We start from the raw sequence: 22,489 nt of genomic DNA, 5'->3' as shown, positions 1-22,489 counted from the left end.
TTTACTGAACTTTTGTAGTATACTTGACGACACAGAGGTAGAGCAATGGACTACTGTACCGTACTGCTATATATATACTGGTGGTCAGCAAAATTCTGCACTGTCCTCCTACTATATAATACTGCGCACAACTAAAATGCAGCACAGGTATGGATGGATAGTATACTTGACGACACAGAGGTAGGTAGAGCAGTGGCCTACTGTACCGTACTGCTATATATTATATACTGGTGGTCAGCAAATTTCTGCACTGTCCTCCTACTATATAATACTGCGCACAACTAAAATGCACCACAGGTATGGATGGATAGTATACTTGACGACACAGAGGTAGGTAGAGCAGTGGACTACTGTACCGTACTGCTATATATTATATACTGGTGGTCAGCAAAATTCTGCACTGTCCTCCTACTATATATACTGTGCACAACTAAAATGCACCACAGGTATGGATGGATAGTATACTTGACGACACAGAGGTAGGTAGAGCAGTGGACTACTGTACCGTACTGCTATATATATACTGGTGGTCGGCAAAATTCTGCACTGTCCTCCTACTATATAATACTGCGCACAACTAAAATGCAGCACAGGTATGGATGGATAGTATACTTGATGACACAGAGGTAGGTAGAGCAGTGGCCTACTGTACCGTACTGCTATATATTATATACTGGTGGTCAGCAAATTTCTGCACTGTCCTCCTACTATATAATACTGAGCACAACTAAAATGCACCACAGGTATGGATGGATAGTATACTTGACGACACAGAGGTAGGTAGAGCAGTGGACTACTGTACCGTACTGCTATATATTATATACTGGTGGTCAGCAAAATTCTGCACTGTCCTCCTACTATATATACTGTGCACAACTAAAATGCACCACAGGTATGGATGGATAGTATACTTGACAACACAGAGGTAGGTAGAGCAGTGGACTACTGTACCGTACTGCTATATATTATATACTGGTGGTCAGCAAAATTCTGCACTGTCCTCCTACTACATATACTGTGCACAACTAAAATGTACCACAGGTATGGATGGATAGTATTCTTGACGACACAGAGGTAGGTAGAGCAGTGGCCTACTGTACCGTACCGCTATATATTATATACTGGTGGTCAGCAAAATTCTGCACTGGTATTACAGGGGTTTTGGTGGCACCTTTTAACAGGGGATAAATAGCATTGTCAATAGAGCATGTATTGTACTGTGTACAGTACCATTATACCCATTGCTGCCCCCCACAGTGCCCCCATAGTGTCCAGGTGGCCGTGGTGCCCCCCATAGTGCCCAGATAGCCATGCTGCCCCCATAGTACCCCACAAATGAAAACATTGGTGGTCAGTGGTTTCTAATACTTACCAAAACTTCCTCTGTGCAGTGTGAAAAGAGAAGGAGGGCTCAGGGTGTGACTGGGCAGTGGCTTGGGTGACGTAAATCGGGATCGCAAGGCTTTTCTGTACACTCGGTGCAATATGCACTGTGTTTGCTTGAGATCTGATCACATCTGGCATGCATGCACATGAGATGTGGGCTTGCGATACCGATGCGGCGGGACCGCGCATCGGCATCGCAAGCACTCTACACATGGTGCGATATACACCATATTCTATGCAATATTTAAACCATTTGGTTTAAATTGTGGGTGCATAACGCACCGTGTGTAGGCCCCTTAAGATGTCTGCATTTCTACTATTATATAGGATGTAAACAGCAGCCGCTGCAGCCAGTGCTGTCCACACAGTGCAGGGTGTGGGCGCCTAGGTCATATAAACATACACGTTATGCTGTATATAATATATGTGCTTGCTGGTTATGCTGGGAATCAGCAGCACTGTGTGCATCACAGCCACCATGCGTTATCTGGGACTCAGCAGCATTAAGCGTCACTCTCCTTCTAAGCCCACCCCCAGACTCCCATTAGCTAGTTTCACATGAGTCGGGGGTGGCTTAGAAGGAGAGTGAAGCCTAATGCTGAGTCTTGGGTGCCACACTAGGGATGGCCATCAGTGTGCCTGTCATTGATGGTTGCCATCAAGTGGTGAGTGGCCATCAATGGTGACCAACTATGACATGGGAGACCATTGATCGTCTAGAGCAGCCTCTCCCTTGCAAGCACCTCTAAGGGACTATTAACTTGATTTGAGCCGCTTGCCATTTTTCTGTATCACTGTTTTACTTGGGACCTTAGATTTGCCTTAATATAATATCCTGTGCCCCTTTTTTTCCTCTACCACTATGTTCTCTACAAAAGACTAGAGGGGAGATTTATCAAACCTTGGAGATAGATAACAGTGGAAAGAGATTAAGGGGTCTATTTACTAAGCCTGGGATGGAGATAAAGTGGATGGAGATAAAGTACCAGTCAACCAGCCCCTAACTGTCATTATTCAAACCCAGCCTGTGACATGGCAGTTAGGAGCTGATTGGCTGGTACTTTATCTCTGTCCACTTTAACTCTCTCCAAGGCATAGTAAATAGACCCTTAAGTACCAACCAATCAGCTCCTAACTCTCACTTTTTTCAAACACAGCCTATAAAATGACAGGAGTGGATTAGTTGGTACTTTTATCTCTGTCAAAACAAAAATTAAAAAGTGGGCGCTAAAATTTAAATATATCAACTGAGAGTATATAATATTGAGCGGCAGCTCACACAAAGAGGATCTGGATACCCTCAAATACAGGACACAGAGTCCAAAGAGTTAAATATAAAATGTGAGCGCACTGATAGATGCAATCATATATAATTTAATCAAGGCTGCTGATTTGATAAAAAATATATACACCTTTATTTAACTGTTAAAAAACAAGCACAAGAATAACCCATAAAACCATCATGGTACCAAGACAATCAAAACTGAGAGGCAATTGGTAGATATTAATAAGAGCTCTCGCCAATTGGGCTTTGATGACAATATATAGCATGTATGCCGGTATATTAATATATTAGTACAGTCTTTTTATACAGTCCTGCTGGTTAGTAGAGCTGTTATCTCTCTCCGGGAGATTTGTTAGTAACTGTATTGAAGTTGTTAAATGAGTATAACTGAAGCCATAATAGAAACTGCACAGTCCCACATTGGTTATATATTAGAAATGTTTGTTTGGCTTTAGATAATTTTGTTCAAACAGTACACTGAACAGCAGTTGATAGTTACGTGATGCAGTGCTGGTAATTGATGTTTCCGCGGCACGATACTCCCGTTGGCGATGCTCACCCCCCCACTCTGCGGCGGTTCAGAGTGTCCGTTGCCTGGCTGGTACAGCCGTCTCCAACTAGACGTGAGACGCTGGAAGCATGTGGTGTGGCAGGGAGCGCTTGGTCGCGGGCCGCGACTTCCGGGTTTGACGGAGCTTCCGGCTTCCGGTGCATTCCACCTGTGTTCCATCTGACATATCACGATCACCTGACGCGTTTCTCCGCCCTTGATGGATGGCGGTTTCCTTAATATAATATCCTGTGCCCCTTTTTTTCCTCTACCACTATGTTCTCTACAAAAGACTAGAGGGGAGATTTATCAAACCTTGGAGATAGATAAAAGTGGAAAGAGATTAAGGGGTCTATTTACTAAGCCTGGGATGGCGATAAAGTGGATGGAGATAAAGTACCAGTCAACCAGCCCCTAACTGTCATTATTCAAACCCAGCCTGTGACATGGCAGTTAGGAGCTGATTGGCTGGTACTTTATCTCTGTCCACTTTAACTCTCTCCAAGGCATAGTAAATAGACCCTTAAGTACCAACCAATCAGCTCCTAACTCTCACTTTTTTCAAACACAGCCTATAAAATGACAGGAGTGGATTAGTTGGTACTTTTATCTCTGTCCACTTTTCTCTCTCTCTCCAAGGTTTAATACACCTTCCTCTAAATGAATAACATCACGACCTATCGTATGTCCTCCAGGAATTAGTCTGGAATATATTCATAGAGCTCACTGCCTATGTCACTCTCAAAGCTTAATTGTCTCAATTGCATGTTCAGGTGTTGTGGTAACACACTGCCCTGCTTCGTTACAAGAGGGTCCAAGCACAACACTCTAGAGTCAGCATGATAGTAAAGACAGGGATCACATAAATATTTCTTTTAATGATTCCCAGTGTTAGAAACTGGAAAAACCTGGCAATATGGAAATGTTATTTATGATCCACTATGCCATGTTCTGTTATAGTACATTCCATATCTGGTGTTGGAGATATTTGAACATTATCCAGGTGTCCCTGGGCTCTTCCTTGCCTGTGCATACAGTGGGACCCTCAGGTAAGGTGCTTTATCAATATTCAAACACATTTAAATGCTGGTCTGTATGTTTCCTACATCATTTGCTGTTGTTTTGTCCCTTCAGCACAGCATCTACAAGTATCAATGCCATGGCTGCTGTGACGGTTGAGGACCTTATTAAGCCAAAGTATCCACATATTGCTGTGAAGAAGTTGATATTAATTTCAAAGGGTCTTTGTGAGTATCTCAAAATAACCTACCAGAGTATTTTGTCAAACTGTGGGGGAGCAAACGCACATGAGCGCACATGAGCACAGGGGAAGCATATAGCCTCCACACGCATAGTGCTGTGGTTGGAATTAGATCCATGGCCCAATGCTGTGCTATAGCAGTGCTAACAGGTTCCAGTCAACATGTAGAATTCAGAATGTCGACAATCAAAATGTCGTGCTAGCAAGATTAACACATTCTCAGAGGTCTCAGTCTCTGCTAATCATGTTAATAATCTGTTAATCTGTTAATCATCAAAGTAGCCAACAATAAGGCAGTGTCTTGCAAAATAAACGTTTATGCCGTGATTTAATATATAGTAGTGAGTTTGTGTGTCTGTAGGTCAGATGTTTTAAACAACTCAAGTTATACACCTCTGAGAATGTGTTAATCTTGCTTATGGGTGAAGTGCTCTAATTACAATTGTTACGGTACCAATATGCAACAGCTCCACTGTCTGGTCCATACAAAACAACATGATTCTGCACTAGATAGTCTTTGTTTTGGAAGGACCTTATGTTAAAATACATCTGTTTGCCATACAGATACATTTAACTGATTTGAATCTGAGGATCCTTTATTGATTTAACTTTAATCTGCCATCAAAAGGCCCCCATACATCAGCAATCACAAACATTTTTATCAGATTCAAAGACACCCCAATCCAATCTGCGCCCATAGATTACAGATATTTTTCAATAATTTGCAGATCATTTTCAGCAAATACAGATCTGCCAATCTTGAAAGGCCAATCAGTTTACTAGAAATGGGCTGCCAATATGATGATAGTTACCATACACTGGCAATCTACAGTCCCAATTGATCTGTGAAATCCAACATGTTGGACAACCTGATTTAACAATCCCAATAGATTTTTGGTCTGAATTCACAATATGTGAAGCCCATACATTGCAGATTTATTTCATATAGTGTCAGTCTATTTGGGGGTAAGCATTGGGACGTGGGGTCCCCTGAACTGTTCTGTCTGGGCCACTCCGGGGCATCACACCCTAACACTTACAGTCACTGTTTTTTCACTACCTCCTATGTGCGTATCCATGTATATTTTTTTCACCCACTTTATATCTCATTTTAAAACACTTTCTACACTCAGTAACTACTATGCTTCTACTATACTTTATTACACCTCACAATTTTCTACTAGTGTGATGCCTTGGGGGGGTTCGTGGCTGGGCTGATTTGGGGGTGCCCTGCATCCCAATGTGAACCCCAAAGTGTTAGGGCTTGCTTGATAGAGGTGACCTTGACGCGGTGAGCAAGCCCATATCATTGGCCATTTATATGCTAACAACCTTGTATTATGTATTATATATTGTAATTTACAGTAATGATTGTATAGTGCATCTGCACCCATTTCTTCCCCTGTATTACCATAAAATCTCAGCAGATAGCACGTCTCATTACAACCACTAGGGTGTACAGTCTAGACCAGGGGTGGGCAATTATTTCAGCTGGGGGGGCGCTTAACACTTCCAGTGAATAGTCGAGGGCCACACACAAAATATCTTGTAAATCGGGTCTGAACTGCACATGCACCGCAATGTGTAGGCGCGTCGGTCCGCAGCGACGGGATGGTACGAACAAAGCGATCGCACGGGCGATCGCAAGGTGATTGAGAGGAAGAGGACGTTTGTGGGTGGCAATTGACCGTTTTAGAGGAGTGTCCGGAAAAACGCAGGAGGGACCTGGCGTTTGGAGGGAGGGTTTCTGACGTCCGCTCCGGTCTCGAGCATTGCACTGGAAGAGTAAGTCCTGGGCTGTGCAGAGACTGCACAAACTTTTGTTTGTGCAGCTCTCTGCATATGCGATCACACCCCTGCACAGTGAATAACCCCTCCCACTGTAGGTGGCGTCTACCTGATCGCAGCAGTGCAAAAATCGCCTGCTAGCGATCAGGTCTGAATTAGGCCCATAGTTATGTATATAACAATAAAAACATAGTGTGTGTGTATATGTATATATATATATATATATATATATATATATATATAACACTATAAAAACATACACCACAATATACATTAAATACGTAGTTTTTTACGGGCAAAATACAAAATGTCTAAAAAAAGTAATCCAGTAATAAAAAAAAACAGTGCTGAAAACAAACAGCATCCTATGTAATGCTGGTATTCACAGCTCCTGTCTGTCCCTGGGCACAGTTACTAGCTCCCCCCCCCCCCCATAGGCAAACGCAGGGGGGGTTTCTGGTTGCCTGGAAACCCCCCTCCTCTTGGCAAATGGCTCAAATTATAACAATAGCAATTGTATATAATATGAAGGTAGCTGCCAAGAAGAAAAAACAGAAGCCTTTCCATGAGGTGGGAGAATGTGTGCGAAGAATGTGCACTTCTGTCTACTACTGGTTCTGTTGTGTTTGTGTATTTATTTATTATGGTATGTTTAGCCTTTCCCTGACCACTTATCTTATTTATATTGTTTAAATATGTTTAATACTGCCTATACAATAGACAATCTACAGTGTTAAATATTAATACTGTATTCCATACAGTAACCAATGTATAAAAAGTACCAATGCTCAGGGTCATTACTAGGTTCTTCTACCTATCCCCCAGGCTCCTGCACTTGCTCCGCAGAGTGGGAGATTATTGATTGCATTTGGAAACCCACCTCTAGAACTCCTGCGTTTGCCACTGCCCCCCCCCCCCCCCCCATCCTCCCCTGGACCCATATAGCAGTCTCTACCCCCCTCCCCGCTGGACCCATATAGCAGTCTCTATCCTCCCCTAAACCCATATAGCAGTCCCTCCCCTCCCCTGAACCTATATAGCAGCTTTTAAAGTTAAGCATAGATGATGATCCCTTTACCTTTTTTAACAGTGGCAGATCCGCTGCCCGCTGCCTGATCCCCGCTGTCTGCTGTGCCGCATGGAGTCGCTGCTGCTGCCCGCTCCTGCCGTGGCCCCGCCCCCCCGTGCCGCCCAGCGCCTGACGTCACAGTGGAAATCCCGGTCAGCAGACCCAGTGACGTGACCGGGATTTCCTCTGCGGCGCCGCTTCTGGGAGCTAGGTAGCGCAATGACAAGCGGCTCAGCCAGTCGGGCCGCTTGTCATTGCACACTGGTGTGGGACAGCGGGGCCGGGCAGGATCGGTTCGCGTGCTGCATCCGGCCCACGGGCCGCACGTTGCCCACCCGTAGTCTAGACCTATTTTTTTATTTGCACAATCATCTGTAAAAGGCAAATTACCCCAACTGATTACTGAGGTATGGGGGCCTTTCAATAATAATTGCAATAGATAATTTGTCACTTTGTGTATCATGGTTTTAAAAGAACCAGCAAGCTATTCTGCATCTGGTAAATATTGTATACTGGATGCTACAGATTATATCAACTGTGACAGAACTAATACAATGTTGCTGCTTTAATCATCTTATATTAAAAAAATGATTTAGGGACTCTTTCAGCACATTAATGTGACTCACTGCAAATATGATGATGTGAAACTGAACATGATAGTTTTACAACCTGTGAAGTTCTAATTTTTCCAAAAAGAAGGGCAATTGAAAGTCCCTATTACAGTATATTTTCACTTAACGCTAGGGAACATAAATCTAAACTAAATACTTATCTGACAATATATAAGATGATTATTTTACTTTTGTGCCAATGTATACAGTATGTTATATCTATGTTTATAATGTCAACATATAACATGTCGGTACCTACAATATTGATTTCGACATAAGGTTGACATGTACAGAATATTGTCTTTGTGAATATGTAACATAGTCGACACATGCAATTAAGATTAGGCAACAATTAGGGTTAAGGTATGCTGAAATTAGGGTTAGAATTAGGCTGCAATTAGGTTTAATATTAAATTTAATCTAAAATAGTTCTGTCGACATTCTGACTGTCAACATTCACAATGTCAACGTTATGTCAGTGTCAACATCAGTGTCTACATTGTTGGCATCAACATGTCATCTGTCAACATTTCAAACACGTACACAAGCTCAATAGCAACATTCTGAACATTATGGTATCAACATAAATGTTGACATTCTGCGTGTCGACATATATACCCAACCCATGCTAAGCACCAAGCTGCCCAAGGGTATACAGTAGCTCCCAACTGCCCCATTTGAAAGCTTATTCATTTAATCAGGTCTTATCCCATATGTCAGTACCGCTATGTCATCTGTATGGAGGAAATCTGTTCTGTTCTTCCTGCTCCTGCAGACCCCTGGGAGTGATGTTGTAGTCTGTGACTGCTGACATTACTATCAAAATCATTCCCCTGAATGCTGCATGAGCAGCCCTCTCAGGCGCACGTACCGAAACTTAATGTGCTAGGAACTAAAAATACCTCCTGTACAACTATGCTGATCTCTGCATGTACAGAGATCAACTGCAGCAGGAGGGACTGCTCTGCGCGCTCTGCAATAAGGTGAGGAGGAGGGGCTATGACAGAGGTGGCAGTAATGGGAGGACATCTTTTGACTCTAGGGGTGGGTTGAGGGTGTATGCTGCCCCACAGGTTTTTTGGGGGCCTCACCCATCATAGACTTTTTACTCCAGAGTTTTGACTATAAAAATGATTGGAATAATACAAATTATATATTTATAATATATTTTTTGTATTTTTAATATCTTTTATATAGTGAAAACTCTGGTTTATGCTGAAATATGACAGGAAAGGCTCCGCATCACCTCACTGCATGTCACAGATAGATAGATAGATAGATAGATAGATAGATAGATAGATAGATAGATAGATAGATAGATAGATAGATAGATAGATAGACAGACATAGTTTTGTATATGCATGTGTATAGATAGATAGATAGATAGATAGATAGATAGATAGATAGATAGATAGATAGATAGATAGATAGATAGATAGATAGATAGATATATGCTGGGGATTCTTTTGGCACTGAAGGGGTTATTTCTGCTCAGGGTTGGAAGTATTTTACAATAGGGTGTCTACGAACACACAGGATACACCCCCTGAGTATATATCTTTAAGAAGATATTTAAATATTTTTTCAACTTTATTAAATAGAAAAAAAATTACAATTTCTGACCGGTTTATGGGGGGAAAAATTGTCAGTTAAGTGGATTACATTTTTCCAACTAGTGCATTTATGTGTTCCACTCAATTATCAACACATAATAAACAATTTATGTAAAACTTGTTTTAATTATGTTCTTAGAATTTCTCAAAATTGTTTAAGTGAAGTACTTTCATTTAAATAACAGGCAGCGCCGCACCCAGTGTTGAAATGTGCACATGAAGGAACAAGTGTTTATTGGAAAATGGTGCAACGCTCTGATGTGACGAATCTCATGTAGCACTGTGTATCGCCTACTAAAACGTACACGTGTGCCAACTATTCATGATTATCTGTATAGAGCACACATGTAGTTCAGGGCTCCTCTGTATAGATATTTTTTACTTTTTCCGATTCTTAATTAAAATATACAATTTTGAAGGAAACTAAATGCAAGACAGCTCAGATATCCAATAAAATATGTCACTAAAATGTCATTTTATAAGATGATTCCCTTTTAAAAAGTGATTTATGTGATAGATCACTGTCTGATGTATGGTAGTTGTGGGCTTCATTTAGATTATAATGCATTTTGCACCCTCAACAAGCACATACAGATTTTTTTGCAAAAAAGAAAGTGTTATTGTTTCCAACTGAAAAGCAAACAAATATTTTTGTTAGAGATTTGGCTTGACAATGTTAGTAGCAAATGCAAGTCACGCTACCCTATTTATAGGACACAGTATAATGTAAATACGTATCATATACACAAGAGAATAGTGTTATGATAGTGTTATTAAAACATTTAAAAAAATCACATTTTCCAAACAGTCCACTCTTTACACTGTTAAAATTTCAATTGGCGTTTTCTTTCCCACAGTATTAAAAATGAAAATGACAAATCATACGCCTTCAGACTTACAACCTGGGAAATTGCTGACTGTAGCAAGCCAGCAAATTCCCGGGTCTCAGCCTGACACTGGTAAGGTGTAGGACGATGAACACAGGACTTGGGCCCGGGTAGTTTGCTTTCAGACACACAAAAATTCCAGGTTTATGCGCTTCATGTGCAAAAAAACAGGATTTACATGTATGTGTGAAAGGGATATAAGGGATTCTTGGAATTTGGAATACGAGCCAGAGAAGTCAATATGCAAACAGCCACCCAGAATCAGCTAAATAGTAGTAATAATAATAATAATTTAATTTATATAGCGCTCTTTCAGGACTTAAGGCGTCATTCTCCCGATCACACACTATTACACCAGGCTTCCAAAAAAAATCCTAAAAAGCATATTTGGGGATGCATCCAAGTCTCATTAGATTGCATTGCCATGGGGCATGCTACACATACAGCAACACTCTAACTTCTACTTGCCCGTCCCCTTTCTGTCTCTCCACGCATAATGGGTTGCAAATATAAATACGCACAAATCTACACGTTCAGTACTAAAAAAAGTAATTTATTTACATTACAATCGTGTACAGTATGTATGCCTAAGTTTAAAGGGGGTCGTTAATTTATCTCTCCCACTGTATGGACACACTATCTTACTAAATAAACGTAAAATAAAAAGGTAGTCTTTCCCTAAATGTGTTACTAGCAGAAGTAAGTAACATGAAGCCTGGTTCGTCAGTAAGGTGTTTAGATTAATGCCATTGTAGGAAACAAATTATGTAGCTTCTGGTAGAGGGCATAAGGGAAATAATGCAGCAAATTAAATAGTGAACTTCAACTCCTACAATCATCTATACAGTCATGTAATAACAGCGGGAATTTGGGCATGCAGCGTAATAGATTGTACATAAGAGAAAATGGGTGCTGACATATAGATCTTTTTCACTCTTCTTCTCAAATTCTTCTAATAAAGCCTCATTTATTTATTTTGATGACTTAAATTGTTCTATACTGTATGTAAGCATATCTCATGCGCACCTCCATGAAGTACATCTGGAATGAGCAAACATGTAATACCCCCTCCCCCCTTATGGTCAGGCGCTGGTTAATGTGTCACTGAATATTTTGCAGCAGTATTGCTAGTATCAAATGATCAGAGAAAAGGACAATATTTCATTTATATTTGTCTTGTATTAATAATATATAAGTTCTGCTTTGGAATACAGAAAAAATGACATCACTGAGCACAGCTAATGCACAGAAAGTTTACAAGAAGCTATTAATCTAAATATACATGCTTGTTATATAGGTTTATATGGGTGACAGATTCCCTTTTCTCTTCCTCAGCTCTGGCTTATGGGTGCGCGTGTATTATAGTAGCTGCCTTATCATCATTTCTCGGTGGTGGCGTGCTTCAGGTACTTGCAATGCACTGCGGGAAAATATTGTGCATATCTATAACTAGTCATCTTCTAACCAATTGTTTCTCTCTTGCACAGGGCTCCTTTACGATAATGGGAGTGCTCAGCGGCCCACTGCTTGGGGCATTTATGCTGGGAATGCTTTCCACTTCTTGCAACACTACTGTAGGTCTATTTGTCCTATACTGTACTTATGGGGAGATGTACTAAGCAGTGATAAGAGTGGAGAAGTGAGTCAGTGGAGAATTTGCCCATGGCAACCAATCAGCTGCTCTGTACACTTTTATAGTATGCAAATTATAAATGTTACGTCAATGCTGATTGGTTGTCATGGGCAACTTCTCCACTGGCTCACTTCTCCACTGTTTTCACTGCTTAGTACATCTCCCCCTCAGTTTAATGTGGCATAAAAAACTTTTTTTTGATGTACATGTTGCTCTGTCTGTATAATAAATACATAAGTATTAAGCATCTGTCACAAGTAATATTTATAAAGCTGCCATTGATACACTTATAAATCTGTGCCCCCTTTCTCAGTCTAGTAGGTCATGCCAAAATGTCATAGTTATTATCTAAACTTCATCTGTAATAATCATTTTAATTACATGACACATGTTCTCAAACTCGGTCCTCAGGACCCCACACAGCACATGTTTTCCAGTTCTCTTCACAGAATTACTAGTGAAATAATTAGCTCCACCTGTGGATCTTTTAAAATGGGTCAGTAAGTAATGCATACACATGTGCACCTGCTTGGTGATCTGGAAAACGTGAACTGTTTGAGGCCCTGAGTACCAAGTTTGAGAACCACTGTTATATTATCACTCCAAGACAATCTGATTATATCATACGACATTTCACAGAAATATCATGTGCAAGTGATTAATATTTATAGCTGCCAGAAGATGGCTAACGTTATAGAGATATCTAAAGAGTTTAACTAATTAGACTATATACACCATTGACATGTTACTATTGTATAATATATCTGTTTATTGTTGCCATGTGTAGAGTTGCTCAAAGCTTCTCAACAGGTTCTACAATCAGTTGAAATTATCCAGTTTGATGGGCACAAATACGTTGGTGGTCAATAAACTGTTCTCTACATACTGGGTGGAATTCAAATGTTTGAAAAGTCGGTTGGGTGTCTGTTTTTTCCCTGTCTATTAGATAGGAAAAAACAGACTCCCAACTGACTTTTCAAACATTTGAATCTCCCCCACTGTGTAAGATTTGAAAATTTGCAGTTTGCAAAGCTTTTTGTTCATCTTTCAATTTTCTATAATAATGGGTTATTTCTACAGTGCTAAGGTATTTTGAAACCACAATACAGTACGGGATGTAGTTATGATCCCGGCGGATAGGATCCCGGCAGTCAGCATACCGACGACAGAATGCCAGCCACCAGAATGCCGGCATGGGGCGTAGGACTATTCGAACTCGTGGGTGTCCTCGACACCCATAGAGTGGGAATAGACCCTGTGGTGAGCGCAGCGAGCCACCGAGCCCGCAGCGAGCCCGCAAGGGGCTTCGTTATGCTCACCTCCCTGTCAGCATTCTAGAAGCTGGGATCCCGGCATTGGAATGCTGGCTACCAGGATCCCGACTGCTGGTCACTCAATCCTAACCCTACAGTACTATAATATTTTTGGATAATCCTCCTAACTCAGTAATGAGCCATTTATGAAAAAAAGCATGTCCAGAATTCCATATGGTAAGCATAAAATACCAAGTGGTTTTATTAAAAATGCATATAATATCATAGTATCCTGGAGATATATTAACTCCTATGATGGATACACCAAAAAAAATCAATTTGCTTCACAATTTAAAGACAAAACAAATATAATGGCATAATATTCAATCTTAAAAAAATAAGATGTATATAAGAAAGCATCAGGAACAGGCATTAAAGATAAAGCATAAAATAAAATTAAAAAGGCTTACAGTACTAAATTTGTAGTTGCAATGTGTTTCGCATATAAGTCAGCTTCTTTAGCTAAACCTGTCTGTGAAATGCGTTACAACTATAAAATTAGTAATTTTTTTCATTAAAATAACATAATTGGATAAATGACAACAATGTATAATGACAGTTGGTGATACACAGTGCAGCTGCTGGGTTACATGGAAAACGTGAACCGTGTGGGGTCCTGAGGACCAAGTTTGAGAACCACTGCTCTAGACTGATGTAAATAATAGGGGTATAGAATAAATATGGGTTGGGTTTGTGTGACCGGCGGTCAGGATACCAACCCTAGTATCCCGGCAGCGGAATGCCGGTGGGGGTGGTGAGCGCAACAATCCCCTTGCGGGCTTGCTGCGCTCTCCACGCAGCAGGCTTGGTGGCTTTCTGTGCACGCCACAGGTTCTATTCCCACTCTATGTGTGTCGTGGACAGCCACGAGTGGGAATAGTCCCTGTTGGTAGGCATGCCGACCATCAAGATTGTGAGCAGGTGGGATTTAGGGGCCGGTATTGTGACCGAGCGGTCTCCTGACCGCCGGTCACATAACTGCAACCCATAAAATTAGCCTATTACTTTGACGAATTGCATAAGATTTGACATGATAGGTTTGAGTCTTAAAAATAATTGGTAAATAAAGAAAACCATTTTACTGTATATGCAGTAGCGGCTCTTGCCACGGGCAAGCAGTAACTCTATCTCGCAGTCTCGAAGGGGGGGCACCAAAGGAAACTTTCGCCCTGGGCGCCACAAGGTCTAGAATCTTTTTTTCTGTCTTGTTTTTAAACTTTTTACTAAGTTTTTTAATTTTTTTATTTATTTATATATCTATTTTTTTTAATGAATATGCAACTGGAAGTCCATGCTTCCAGTGCAGTGTACACATTGGAACCGACAAAGATGGTTCACTCATGCGTACAATGGTCCAGACTGTTAAGTTCAGTGTTACTGCTGTAATCCCTGCCCCGGTTATTGTTTCTTAATAAATTGCACTGATAACTGATGTTCTATCAGTACTAGAGTATTTCTTTTAAGGTGTCTGTCATATTGATGATTCTGAGATCAGTGAAAATATCAACGCAAAGAGTGTTTTAAAAATGTAACTAGACAAAAATAATTTATAATACAGTGAGTTTAATCAATACAGTATGTGTAGCTTTACATATTATTTTGGAACCATGCTATACATAAATGTTCTCTGAATGCTCTCATTGCCTATTTCCTATCCTCAGGGTGTGTTTTCAGGTCTGGCTGTCGGCTTTTGCCTGTCTCTTTGGATAGCTGTTGGAGGTACCATTTATCCCCCAACCCCAGAAATAATGGGAATGCTGCCCATCTATGCAGAACACTGTCCTCTTTATAACTCTAGCCAAGGGATCATCTATGGCCCACCTCCTCCACTAAACATTACTGTTCCTCTAGACAGGTAAGAGATGCATTAACAGCGTCAACACCTTCAATAAATGCAATGTAAAGGAAGCACTGTAAATATTGACAATGCATAGAAGGCAAAAGTGGGCAAGAGAAGTCTATATGAGCCATTATGTACAGTTCAAAGCATTCAGACCTTGATTGGTCTATATTACAGATAACTAAGAGTGCATGAAGTCATATACTTAGAAGATAAGCCAAGCACCTAAAAATTCATGTAAATTAGACAGAATTTTCTTTTTTATTATTATAAATCTCAATCAAACCGCTTGAAAATCTGGTTTTAAATCCCATACTAGGAGGTATATGTAGTACTGTAGGTTCTGAGTTTATTTTTGACTTGTAAATGATTGCTGGTTTAATAATATGGCCATTCTCAGTCTGCCATCCTGCATCTCCTGCAAACTCTGACCCTATTACATATACCCCTATATCTGTAATGATAGATGCAAATTATTAAGAGAGTAAAAAAACGTTCCTGCATTTCATAGATAAACCAGTGTCTTTGGATCTAATATCGGTAAGCAAATCCTATAAAACCAATCCTGGCCACTCACAATATATTTATATATTGTTTTACATTTTTAATTTTGCAACAGTTTTATATAACTATACAATCAAAGTATGCACATTATTATTATTATCCTTTATTTATATGGCGCCATATGGGATCCGCAGCGCTCCATTACAGAGTAAACAAATAAGCAAGACATGAAGACAGTGGCTTACAGTACAATACAATATAGGGCAAGTACAGGGTATATAAACATAGCTGCATCACCAAACAGCACTGACATAAGAATCAGGGTGGCAGAAAACCGAAGGATTTGGTGCCATCAAAGGGAGTATTGAAAAGAAGGTAAGTTAAGTAAGAGACGTAAAAGCACATGAGGGACGAGGACGCTGCCCGTGAGAGCTGACATTCTGAAGGATTATGATCATATTTAAATGGAAAAAAAATGTTAGTTACTAAAAACCAAAGAAACACAAAAAGGCTGGGATGCAGCAAATCATATTTTGCTGGTCAAAAACCATTGAAAATGCTGTTTTCCAAAAATGCAGCTGCTGTGCAAAAATATGCTAATGCCTGCAGAAGGCGTCTGAAAGATAAAGATAACGCCTGCCGGCATCTTAATTCCTATTCCTGAAGGATTGGATCTACATTGCGAACATCAGGTTCACCCCTATTTATTGAAACACAGGCAGCGCCACCTTGTTCCCTTCCCAAAACACCCGCAGCATGTGGGGCACTGCTTGCAATCTCGCAGGACTCATTATGCACATGCACAGTCCCACAAACATAGGAGATTTATGTAAACCATCAGGTCCATAATACATTTCTGATGTGATCTCTGAAAGAAATATCTAGAGATTGTTTGAGATATACAAGCTTTTTTTAACAACAAAACAAATAAAATAAGTCAGATGTAGTAAATACACTAATCTTGCTGGAGCTGCACTATTATCCCAAATAACAATTTTGTGCATACAGATGTGTCCTCATGCATCTTGCCTCAATACACCATATAGCCGGATGATATGCGCCATGCCTATATTCTGTGTGCGTCTGTGACTGTACCTGCTTATTAAATGGTACATTACAGTGTTTTCTAGGTTAGCACTGTAGTGTAGCATTTAATATGCAGATACAGCTGCAGTCGCGCACAGAATGTAGGCATGCCACATATCATTTGAATCTGCATAAGCTGCTTGTGCATCCTGTTTGCATTATTTTGTGAATAAGACACATTTCAATGGAAGACGTCACACTTAAAAACGCTCGGCACTACCGAGCCACGCCACAGCATAGCTAGATGGGCTATTTACGTGCAGGGAGGTTAGATGTAAGCGGACACATCTGTACGAGACAGTATGAAAATTAGACATGGCATTAACTGCTGGTTATATTGGTTAAATATGTTTTTTTTATCTTGCACAGGCCAAAAATTGCTGATGAATTCTACTCTTTGTCCTACCTGTATTACGGTGCAATAGGAACCTTTAGTACATTTCTATGTGGAATTCTCGTCAGCCAGTTTACAGGTAACACGACATTTAATATATGGATTAAACACAGCATTTTATATATGTAGTCCTATGGGTAAATTAACTAAAGATCGATTTTAATTGATTTGAAATGTTAAAATCTAAATCGATGTTGTGTTTTAGGGGCTAAATTGCACATTTACTAACATTTCAAAACCAATATGAAAAAAATGTCTGTTAGTAAACATATACGTTTTAGCCCCTGAAACGCAACATCGATTTAGATTTATTTTAAATTGATTAAAATTAACCTTTAGTAAATTTACCCGCTATACTCAGGTTTAAGAAAAAAAAGTATAACTTTCTCCCTGTGATGCAGGTCCTACCAAAAGAGAAACATTAGCTCCAGGTTTGGTGTGGTGGGACAACACAACAGCATCCCGTTTAAAATCAGAGGAGAAACCAGAAACTGAGAAGGTTTGTGTTTGTGATAAATGTACAACTTACAAAACTGATAACTGTGTAGGCAGGGGGTAACTACAGAGGAAAGGCAGGTTCATATTTATTATTTTTTGTGTGTGTTTCAGTGGAATAAATGGATATTAATGTAGAAAATATAAATAAGCAATTTAATCTGGGACTACTGTATACTGTTCTACAAAGATTAGGCAATGTCTACAAGACCAGTTTAATGTCTATTTGCCCTCCAATGCAGTTTTTGACAGGAGAATAGAAGACAGTTCGGCACTCACATACAGTAGGGCCAGATTTCAATGGGGTGGATGAAACTATAGTCCCAAAACTCAACACAAAAATAGGCCCATCACCATGACAGCATAATGTGACCAGCCGCCCAGCTGACCACATGGTTGCCCATAAATCATAAGTATTAAAATTGAATTTCTATTTTCCTCCCAAAATTATGCAAATTTCAACTTTGACATATTTATAGAGATATTGGGGCTTATAGTGTCCACATGGCACTGGCCCTTCCCACACAGCACAGCTTCTCCACTTCGCACAATAGATCTTTGATAGTATTCTGCTCCAGGCCAATGGGGCTCTTAATGCAGCCCTGCATAGGGCCTTTTATGCTCTGTTTGCAGAGCGTACTGTATCTTGCTGGTTTTTGCACTGTAATACTTCAGAACCAAGCATCTGCAAGTACAATGCAGAGTTATACCATTTCAAATACATCTGCTGGTGTCCAACTCTAAATCAGGCCCATACACCCATACATGTAGATAACCAAACTACCCTAAAACAGCTGATTATAAAGCCCTCGTTCTTGCGTATATGTATTTTTGGGGTGCTTAACACTAGTACTGGTAATATTTTTAGATGAGGTGTATATACAGGAAGTGACAGGCCAATGCCAAACCTCTGTTCCATATCCAACTATACCTACTCTCAGAGATTATTACAGTACCTCCCACATCATCAGGCTTCTCTTACACATTAAATGCACATTGAAGAGACGCTGATTGCATCACACTTTGCACAATAACCATGTGCCTCCTCTTACAGTCAGTGTAGGAGTAACATGGTAATTGCTAGATCCTATGTGGGGAAGACATGACTGACCTCATAACCATTACCTAGTTACACTCATAGCAGGATACTGCTAAGCTACAGTATGTTGGTTAGAGATTGGAATGGTAGGTTAAAAACTCAGGGACTAGCATAAAATAAATAACAGCTAGAAAGAATCTACAATATGAGGCTGGGCCTGAGGTGGACAGATTTTACCAAAAGGAAGAGGACTAAGGTAGGTAAAGATGCTCAAACAGGCCAAGGCCAAGAAGCTGAAGCAGATAGGCAATTGAGGGTTGAGACTACTCTTACTGGAGCTAACCTTGGGTACTGAGATGCTCACAGGTCTTATCTGAACAAGGAAGCAGGTTTTCCACTAGGAAAAACAAGGACACGACAAAGTTACTAGCTTAAACTTGGAACAACCAATATACATCCTGTCTTAACAAACAAAAGGATATTTTTTAAGGACTGATTTTTTCAGCCAATACCAAGAACAGACAAATAAAATAACATATATAAGAAAAACAATTAGGCCTACACACTCCCTCTTACTGCCAATCATCCATCTTTTCCTTTACCTCTGCCCTCGGGATGCAATATACTGTTATTTAGCTTTAGGTTATGGTCCGTTATGAATAATAAAAACAGGAATAATAACTTTAGTAAAAAAAGCAGTTGTGTCTCTGAACTAAACTAGAATAATGGCATTTACGTTTTTGGTTGTATCAGGGACATATAATATGCGTACAAAACATGTAGCAGACATAAAAGGTTTGCTCATAGTACTCTCACAAGCAGCAAATTTGTGAGCGGTAGCAAACAGAGACATAAAAGGTACGGTAGGTAGACAAGGATGAAAAGACACAATAGCATTACAAAAGCATACACTGTACGACTTCATTGTAGCTTCAAATGTTTACACGTTGGGTATGTTTATGTAATAAACTGTTGAGATTAAAATGCAAAACTGACTGGTATACTGTACCTCTAGGATTCTCAAGCCGTAGACAAGATTGCCATTCAAAACTCGTCACTTGAACTTAACCAAGACTTCTTAAAATCGGAGAAAAATGACTTAATGTTGAAACCAGACCAAAGCGCTTTCCCAGGGAAGGATCTGAAGAGTGTTCCGGAAAACACAGGGACTACTTTTTGGTCTAGCAACAAGTCTAACAGAGATTCTTACATATAGATCATCCTCACAGTGAGAGCGGGATCCATTCATTACTTCGACAGTGACACAGAGCCTGCTAAACATACAAAGTGCACAAGAGATATTACAAAGCCTATACTAAAGGAGCATATCATGAAAAGGTTCGCTGCTTTTTCTAAATTGCTACTGAGTCTATGTACTGTAAGTTTATAGTTTCTCCACCCCCTATCCGCCACTTCTCCAGGACCAAAAGCCAGGGAAAGTGAGCTGAAGGATTAATCACAAGCCGCAATCATGATATTGCAGCATGTCATTAGTTGTCTCTTACACACTTGACCCCACCATCATCTTAAGTTAGCAAACTAAACTGATTTGCTGGTTCTGTATTTCAGAACCAACAGTAACACTGGCAACTGGAGGTTCTGGCTAAGGGTGTGGACTCTAAAGTTTAGGATTTTGTTTCTACAAATCTTTTAACAGTGTTTTGACCAAGTTAAAGAACATAAACAGGAAACATCCACCTTGTTTTACATAAATTGTTCAAAGTCCTCTGGACTATAGGATATATATAATTGGTAATTTTTTTATTTTCAAGTTGCAATTATAACAACACCTAATTGTGTCTAGCCATGATTTTTAGTTTTGTTTCCTTTCTACACTGAGTTTTTATTGCCTTTGTTTACGCTCAGCCCTTTGTTTAGGTCAGCTTCTATTTTATTCATATCTCTTGATGTATATACTTGTTGTGTTTTCAGCCTGTTGTCCCCACCTACATCACTTTAAGTAGTTTATTTCAGTTTATCTTTTTTGTTATGCTGCTCTAGTGAGTTTATCACAGCGCTTCTGTTGAACCTACCTCTTGTCTGGCAGCCTGTTGAGTTCCAGGGACATTAGTGGTTTATGCTCCTAATTCATATTTGTATGCAATGGCCAATTAGCACGCAATGGAGCGAGCATCAGCCGAGACTGCGCATGTGCCACGATAGCAATGCACATGCGTTAAGGTGCCGCTGCGATCCAACTCGCAATGAGGATTTCACGGAAAAGTGATTGACAGGAAGTGACTGTTTGGAGGTGTTAACGGGGAGGTTATGGGGAGTGGTTGAGAAGACATCCGTTTCGGGGCATGTATCTGGTGACAGCTGCAAGCTCGTATGTGCAAAAACATGGCATCTGAGTCACTTCTGCTGTGTCCAGACTGTGTAGCCATACAACACCCGTTATCCCCAATGTTCCTCAGTTTTGTATATAGGCTGCGAATGTGTACACTGTTGCGAATGATTCTGAGATATCTCCGGTGGGCGTCTGAATTCCGTAGCCTATACAATCGCACTTGCTAATGCATTAGTGTACATATATGAATTAGGCCTTTGTACTAAGCCTTGGAGAGATATAAAGTGAATGGAGATAGTACCAACCAAACAGCTCCCAACTGTCATTTTTCAAGCATAACCTATAAAATGTTTCAAACATAACCTGTAACATGGCAGTTAGGAGCTGATTGGTTGGTACTTAATCTTCCTCCACTTTATCTCTCTCCAATACTTAGTAAATAGACCCCCTTGTTTGGTAAAATCCACTTGAAGTAATAGGGGTTTATAACTGAAGAACACACTGCACTTGAGTTCCTGCTCCTCTGTTTGTGTCAGACAGTTTATCTTGTACTTGTTGTCTGTGGTATAGTTTATCTTTTTGACTCTTAACAATTCGTATTACTGCCAAAGTAACTTTCTTCCAGTGAGAATTGTGTTACCGCCATACTATTCTATCACTCTCCCAATTCTAATTTTTACTGGTAATCAATTGAAGTCCTCTTTGGTTACTGATCTTTAAAGACACATTTATGAAGTTGTAAAAACAAACCCATAATGCAATTTCTATTTTGTGGTATTACTGTATGTACCTATTTTTGGGAAAGTGTGTCATGTATACAGGTGCACAATAGACTCACACATTAAGATAGCATAACTACTGTATATTTATGTGAATATTTGCTGCTTAGAAAATCATGGGATTCCTTGCTAATTGCAGGCTTACTACACCTGCCCCATATTTCATACGCAAAACTAGATTTTGTAGTGTGTGGCAGAGAGGTAGACAATGATGCCATACAAAAGGACCTGTTTTTATATGTCCTCAGAGGTGCCGATAATCAGGCTTCGGCCTTTACTATTATTTTACACTAACCTGTCTTACTTTATACTGAAAGGCACATTTAAAACTTATTTCTACTAAAATACATAAAAAAAAAAAAACCTGACACAAGACAGTTCTGATTTCATCTGATTGTAATGATTTATTTGGGACATGAATGAAACAGTACTTTTAGAAGAGAATTTAAAAATTAGGGCCTGGAATCCTGAAAATGGGTTTGTAAAGAGTTTGCATGTAAGTACAGATTTATAATTTTTGTTATTGCTACATATAGCAGCGCGTCTCAGCGATGCCGCAATGCAAACAGCATACCCTTACCGCTGCATACCGTGGTTGCCGGCTCCCCATAGAAGTGTTTTGTACAGCGGGAGTCTGCTTACAAATGATTTTGCTGCTGCCGACAT

At 40.0% G+C, this 22,489-nt stretch overlaps 1 protein-coding gene across 1 annotated transcript in view; it reads left to right on the top strand.

Annotated features, from left to right (window-relative positions):
* Positions 1–20,057, top strand: part of SLC5A5 (solute carrier family 5 member 5) — a 38,166-nt gene extending 18,109 nt beyond the window's left edge. Inside the window, exons 8-15 of the mRNA XM_063922916.1 lie at positions 4,182–4,270; positions 4,356–4,468; positions 11,786–11,856; positions 11,938–12,024; positions 15,058–15,251; positions 17,196–17,299; positions 17,622–17,719; positions 19,770–20,057. Of these exons, the coding sequence (XP_063778986.1) occupies positions 4,182–4,270; positions 4,356–4,468; positions 11,786–11,856; positions 11,938–12,024; positions 15,058–15,251; positions 17,196–17,299; positions 17,622–17,719; positions 19,770–19,970 (957 nt within the window). The 3' untranslated portion in view covers positions 19,971–20,057. The remainder of the gene's footprint in view (positions 1–4,181; positions 4,271–4,355; positions 4,469–11,785; positions 11,857–11,937; positions 12,025–15,057; positions 15,252–17,195; positions 17,300–17,621; positions 17,720–19,769) is intronic.
* Positions 20,058–22,489: the final 2,432 nt, after the last annotated feature.

Source organism: Pseudophryne corroboree, chromosome 1, assembly GCF_028390025.1.
Source record: "Pseudophryne corroboree isolate aPseCor3 chromosome 1, aPseCor3.hap2, whole genome shotgun sequence".
NCBI lineage: Eukaryota > Metazoa > Chordata > Amphibia > Anura > Myobatrachidae > Pseudophryne > Pseudophryne corroboree.
Note: the sequence above shows the minus strand (reverse complement) of the source record. Positions and strands in the feature narration are given on the sequence as shown.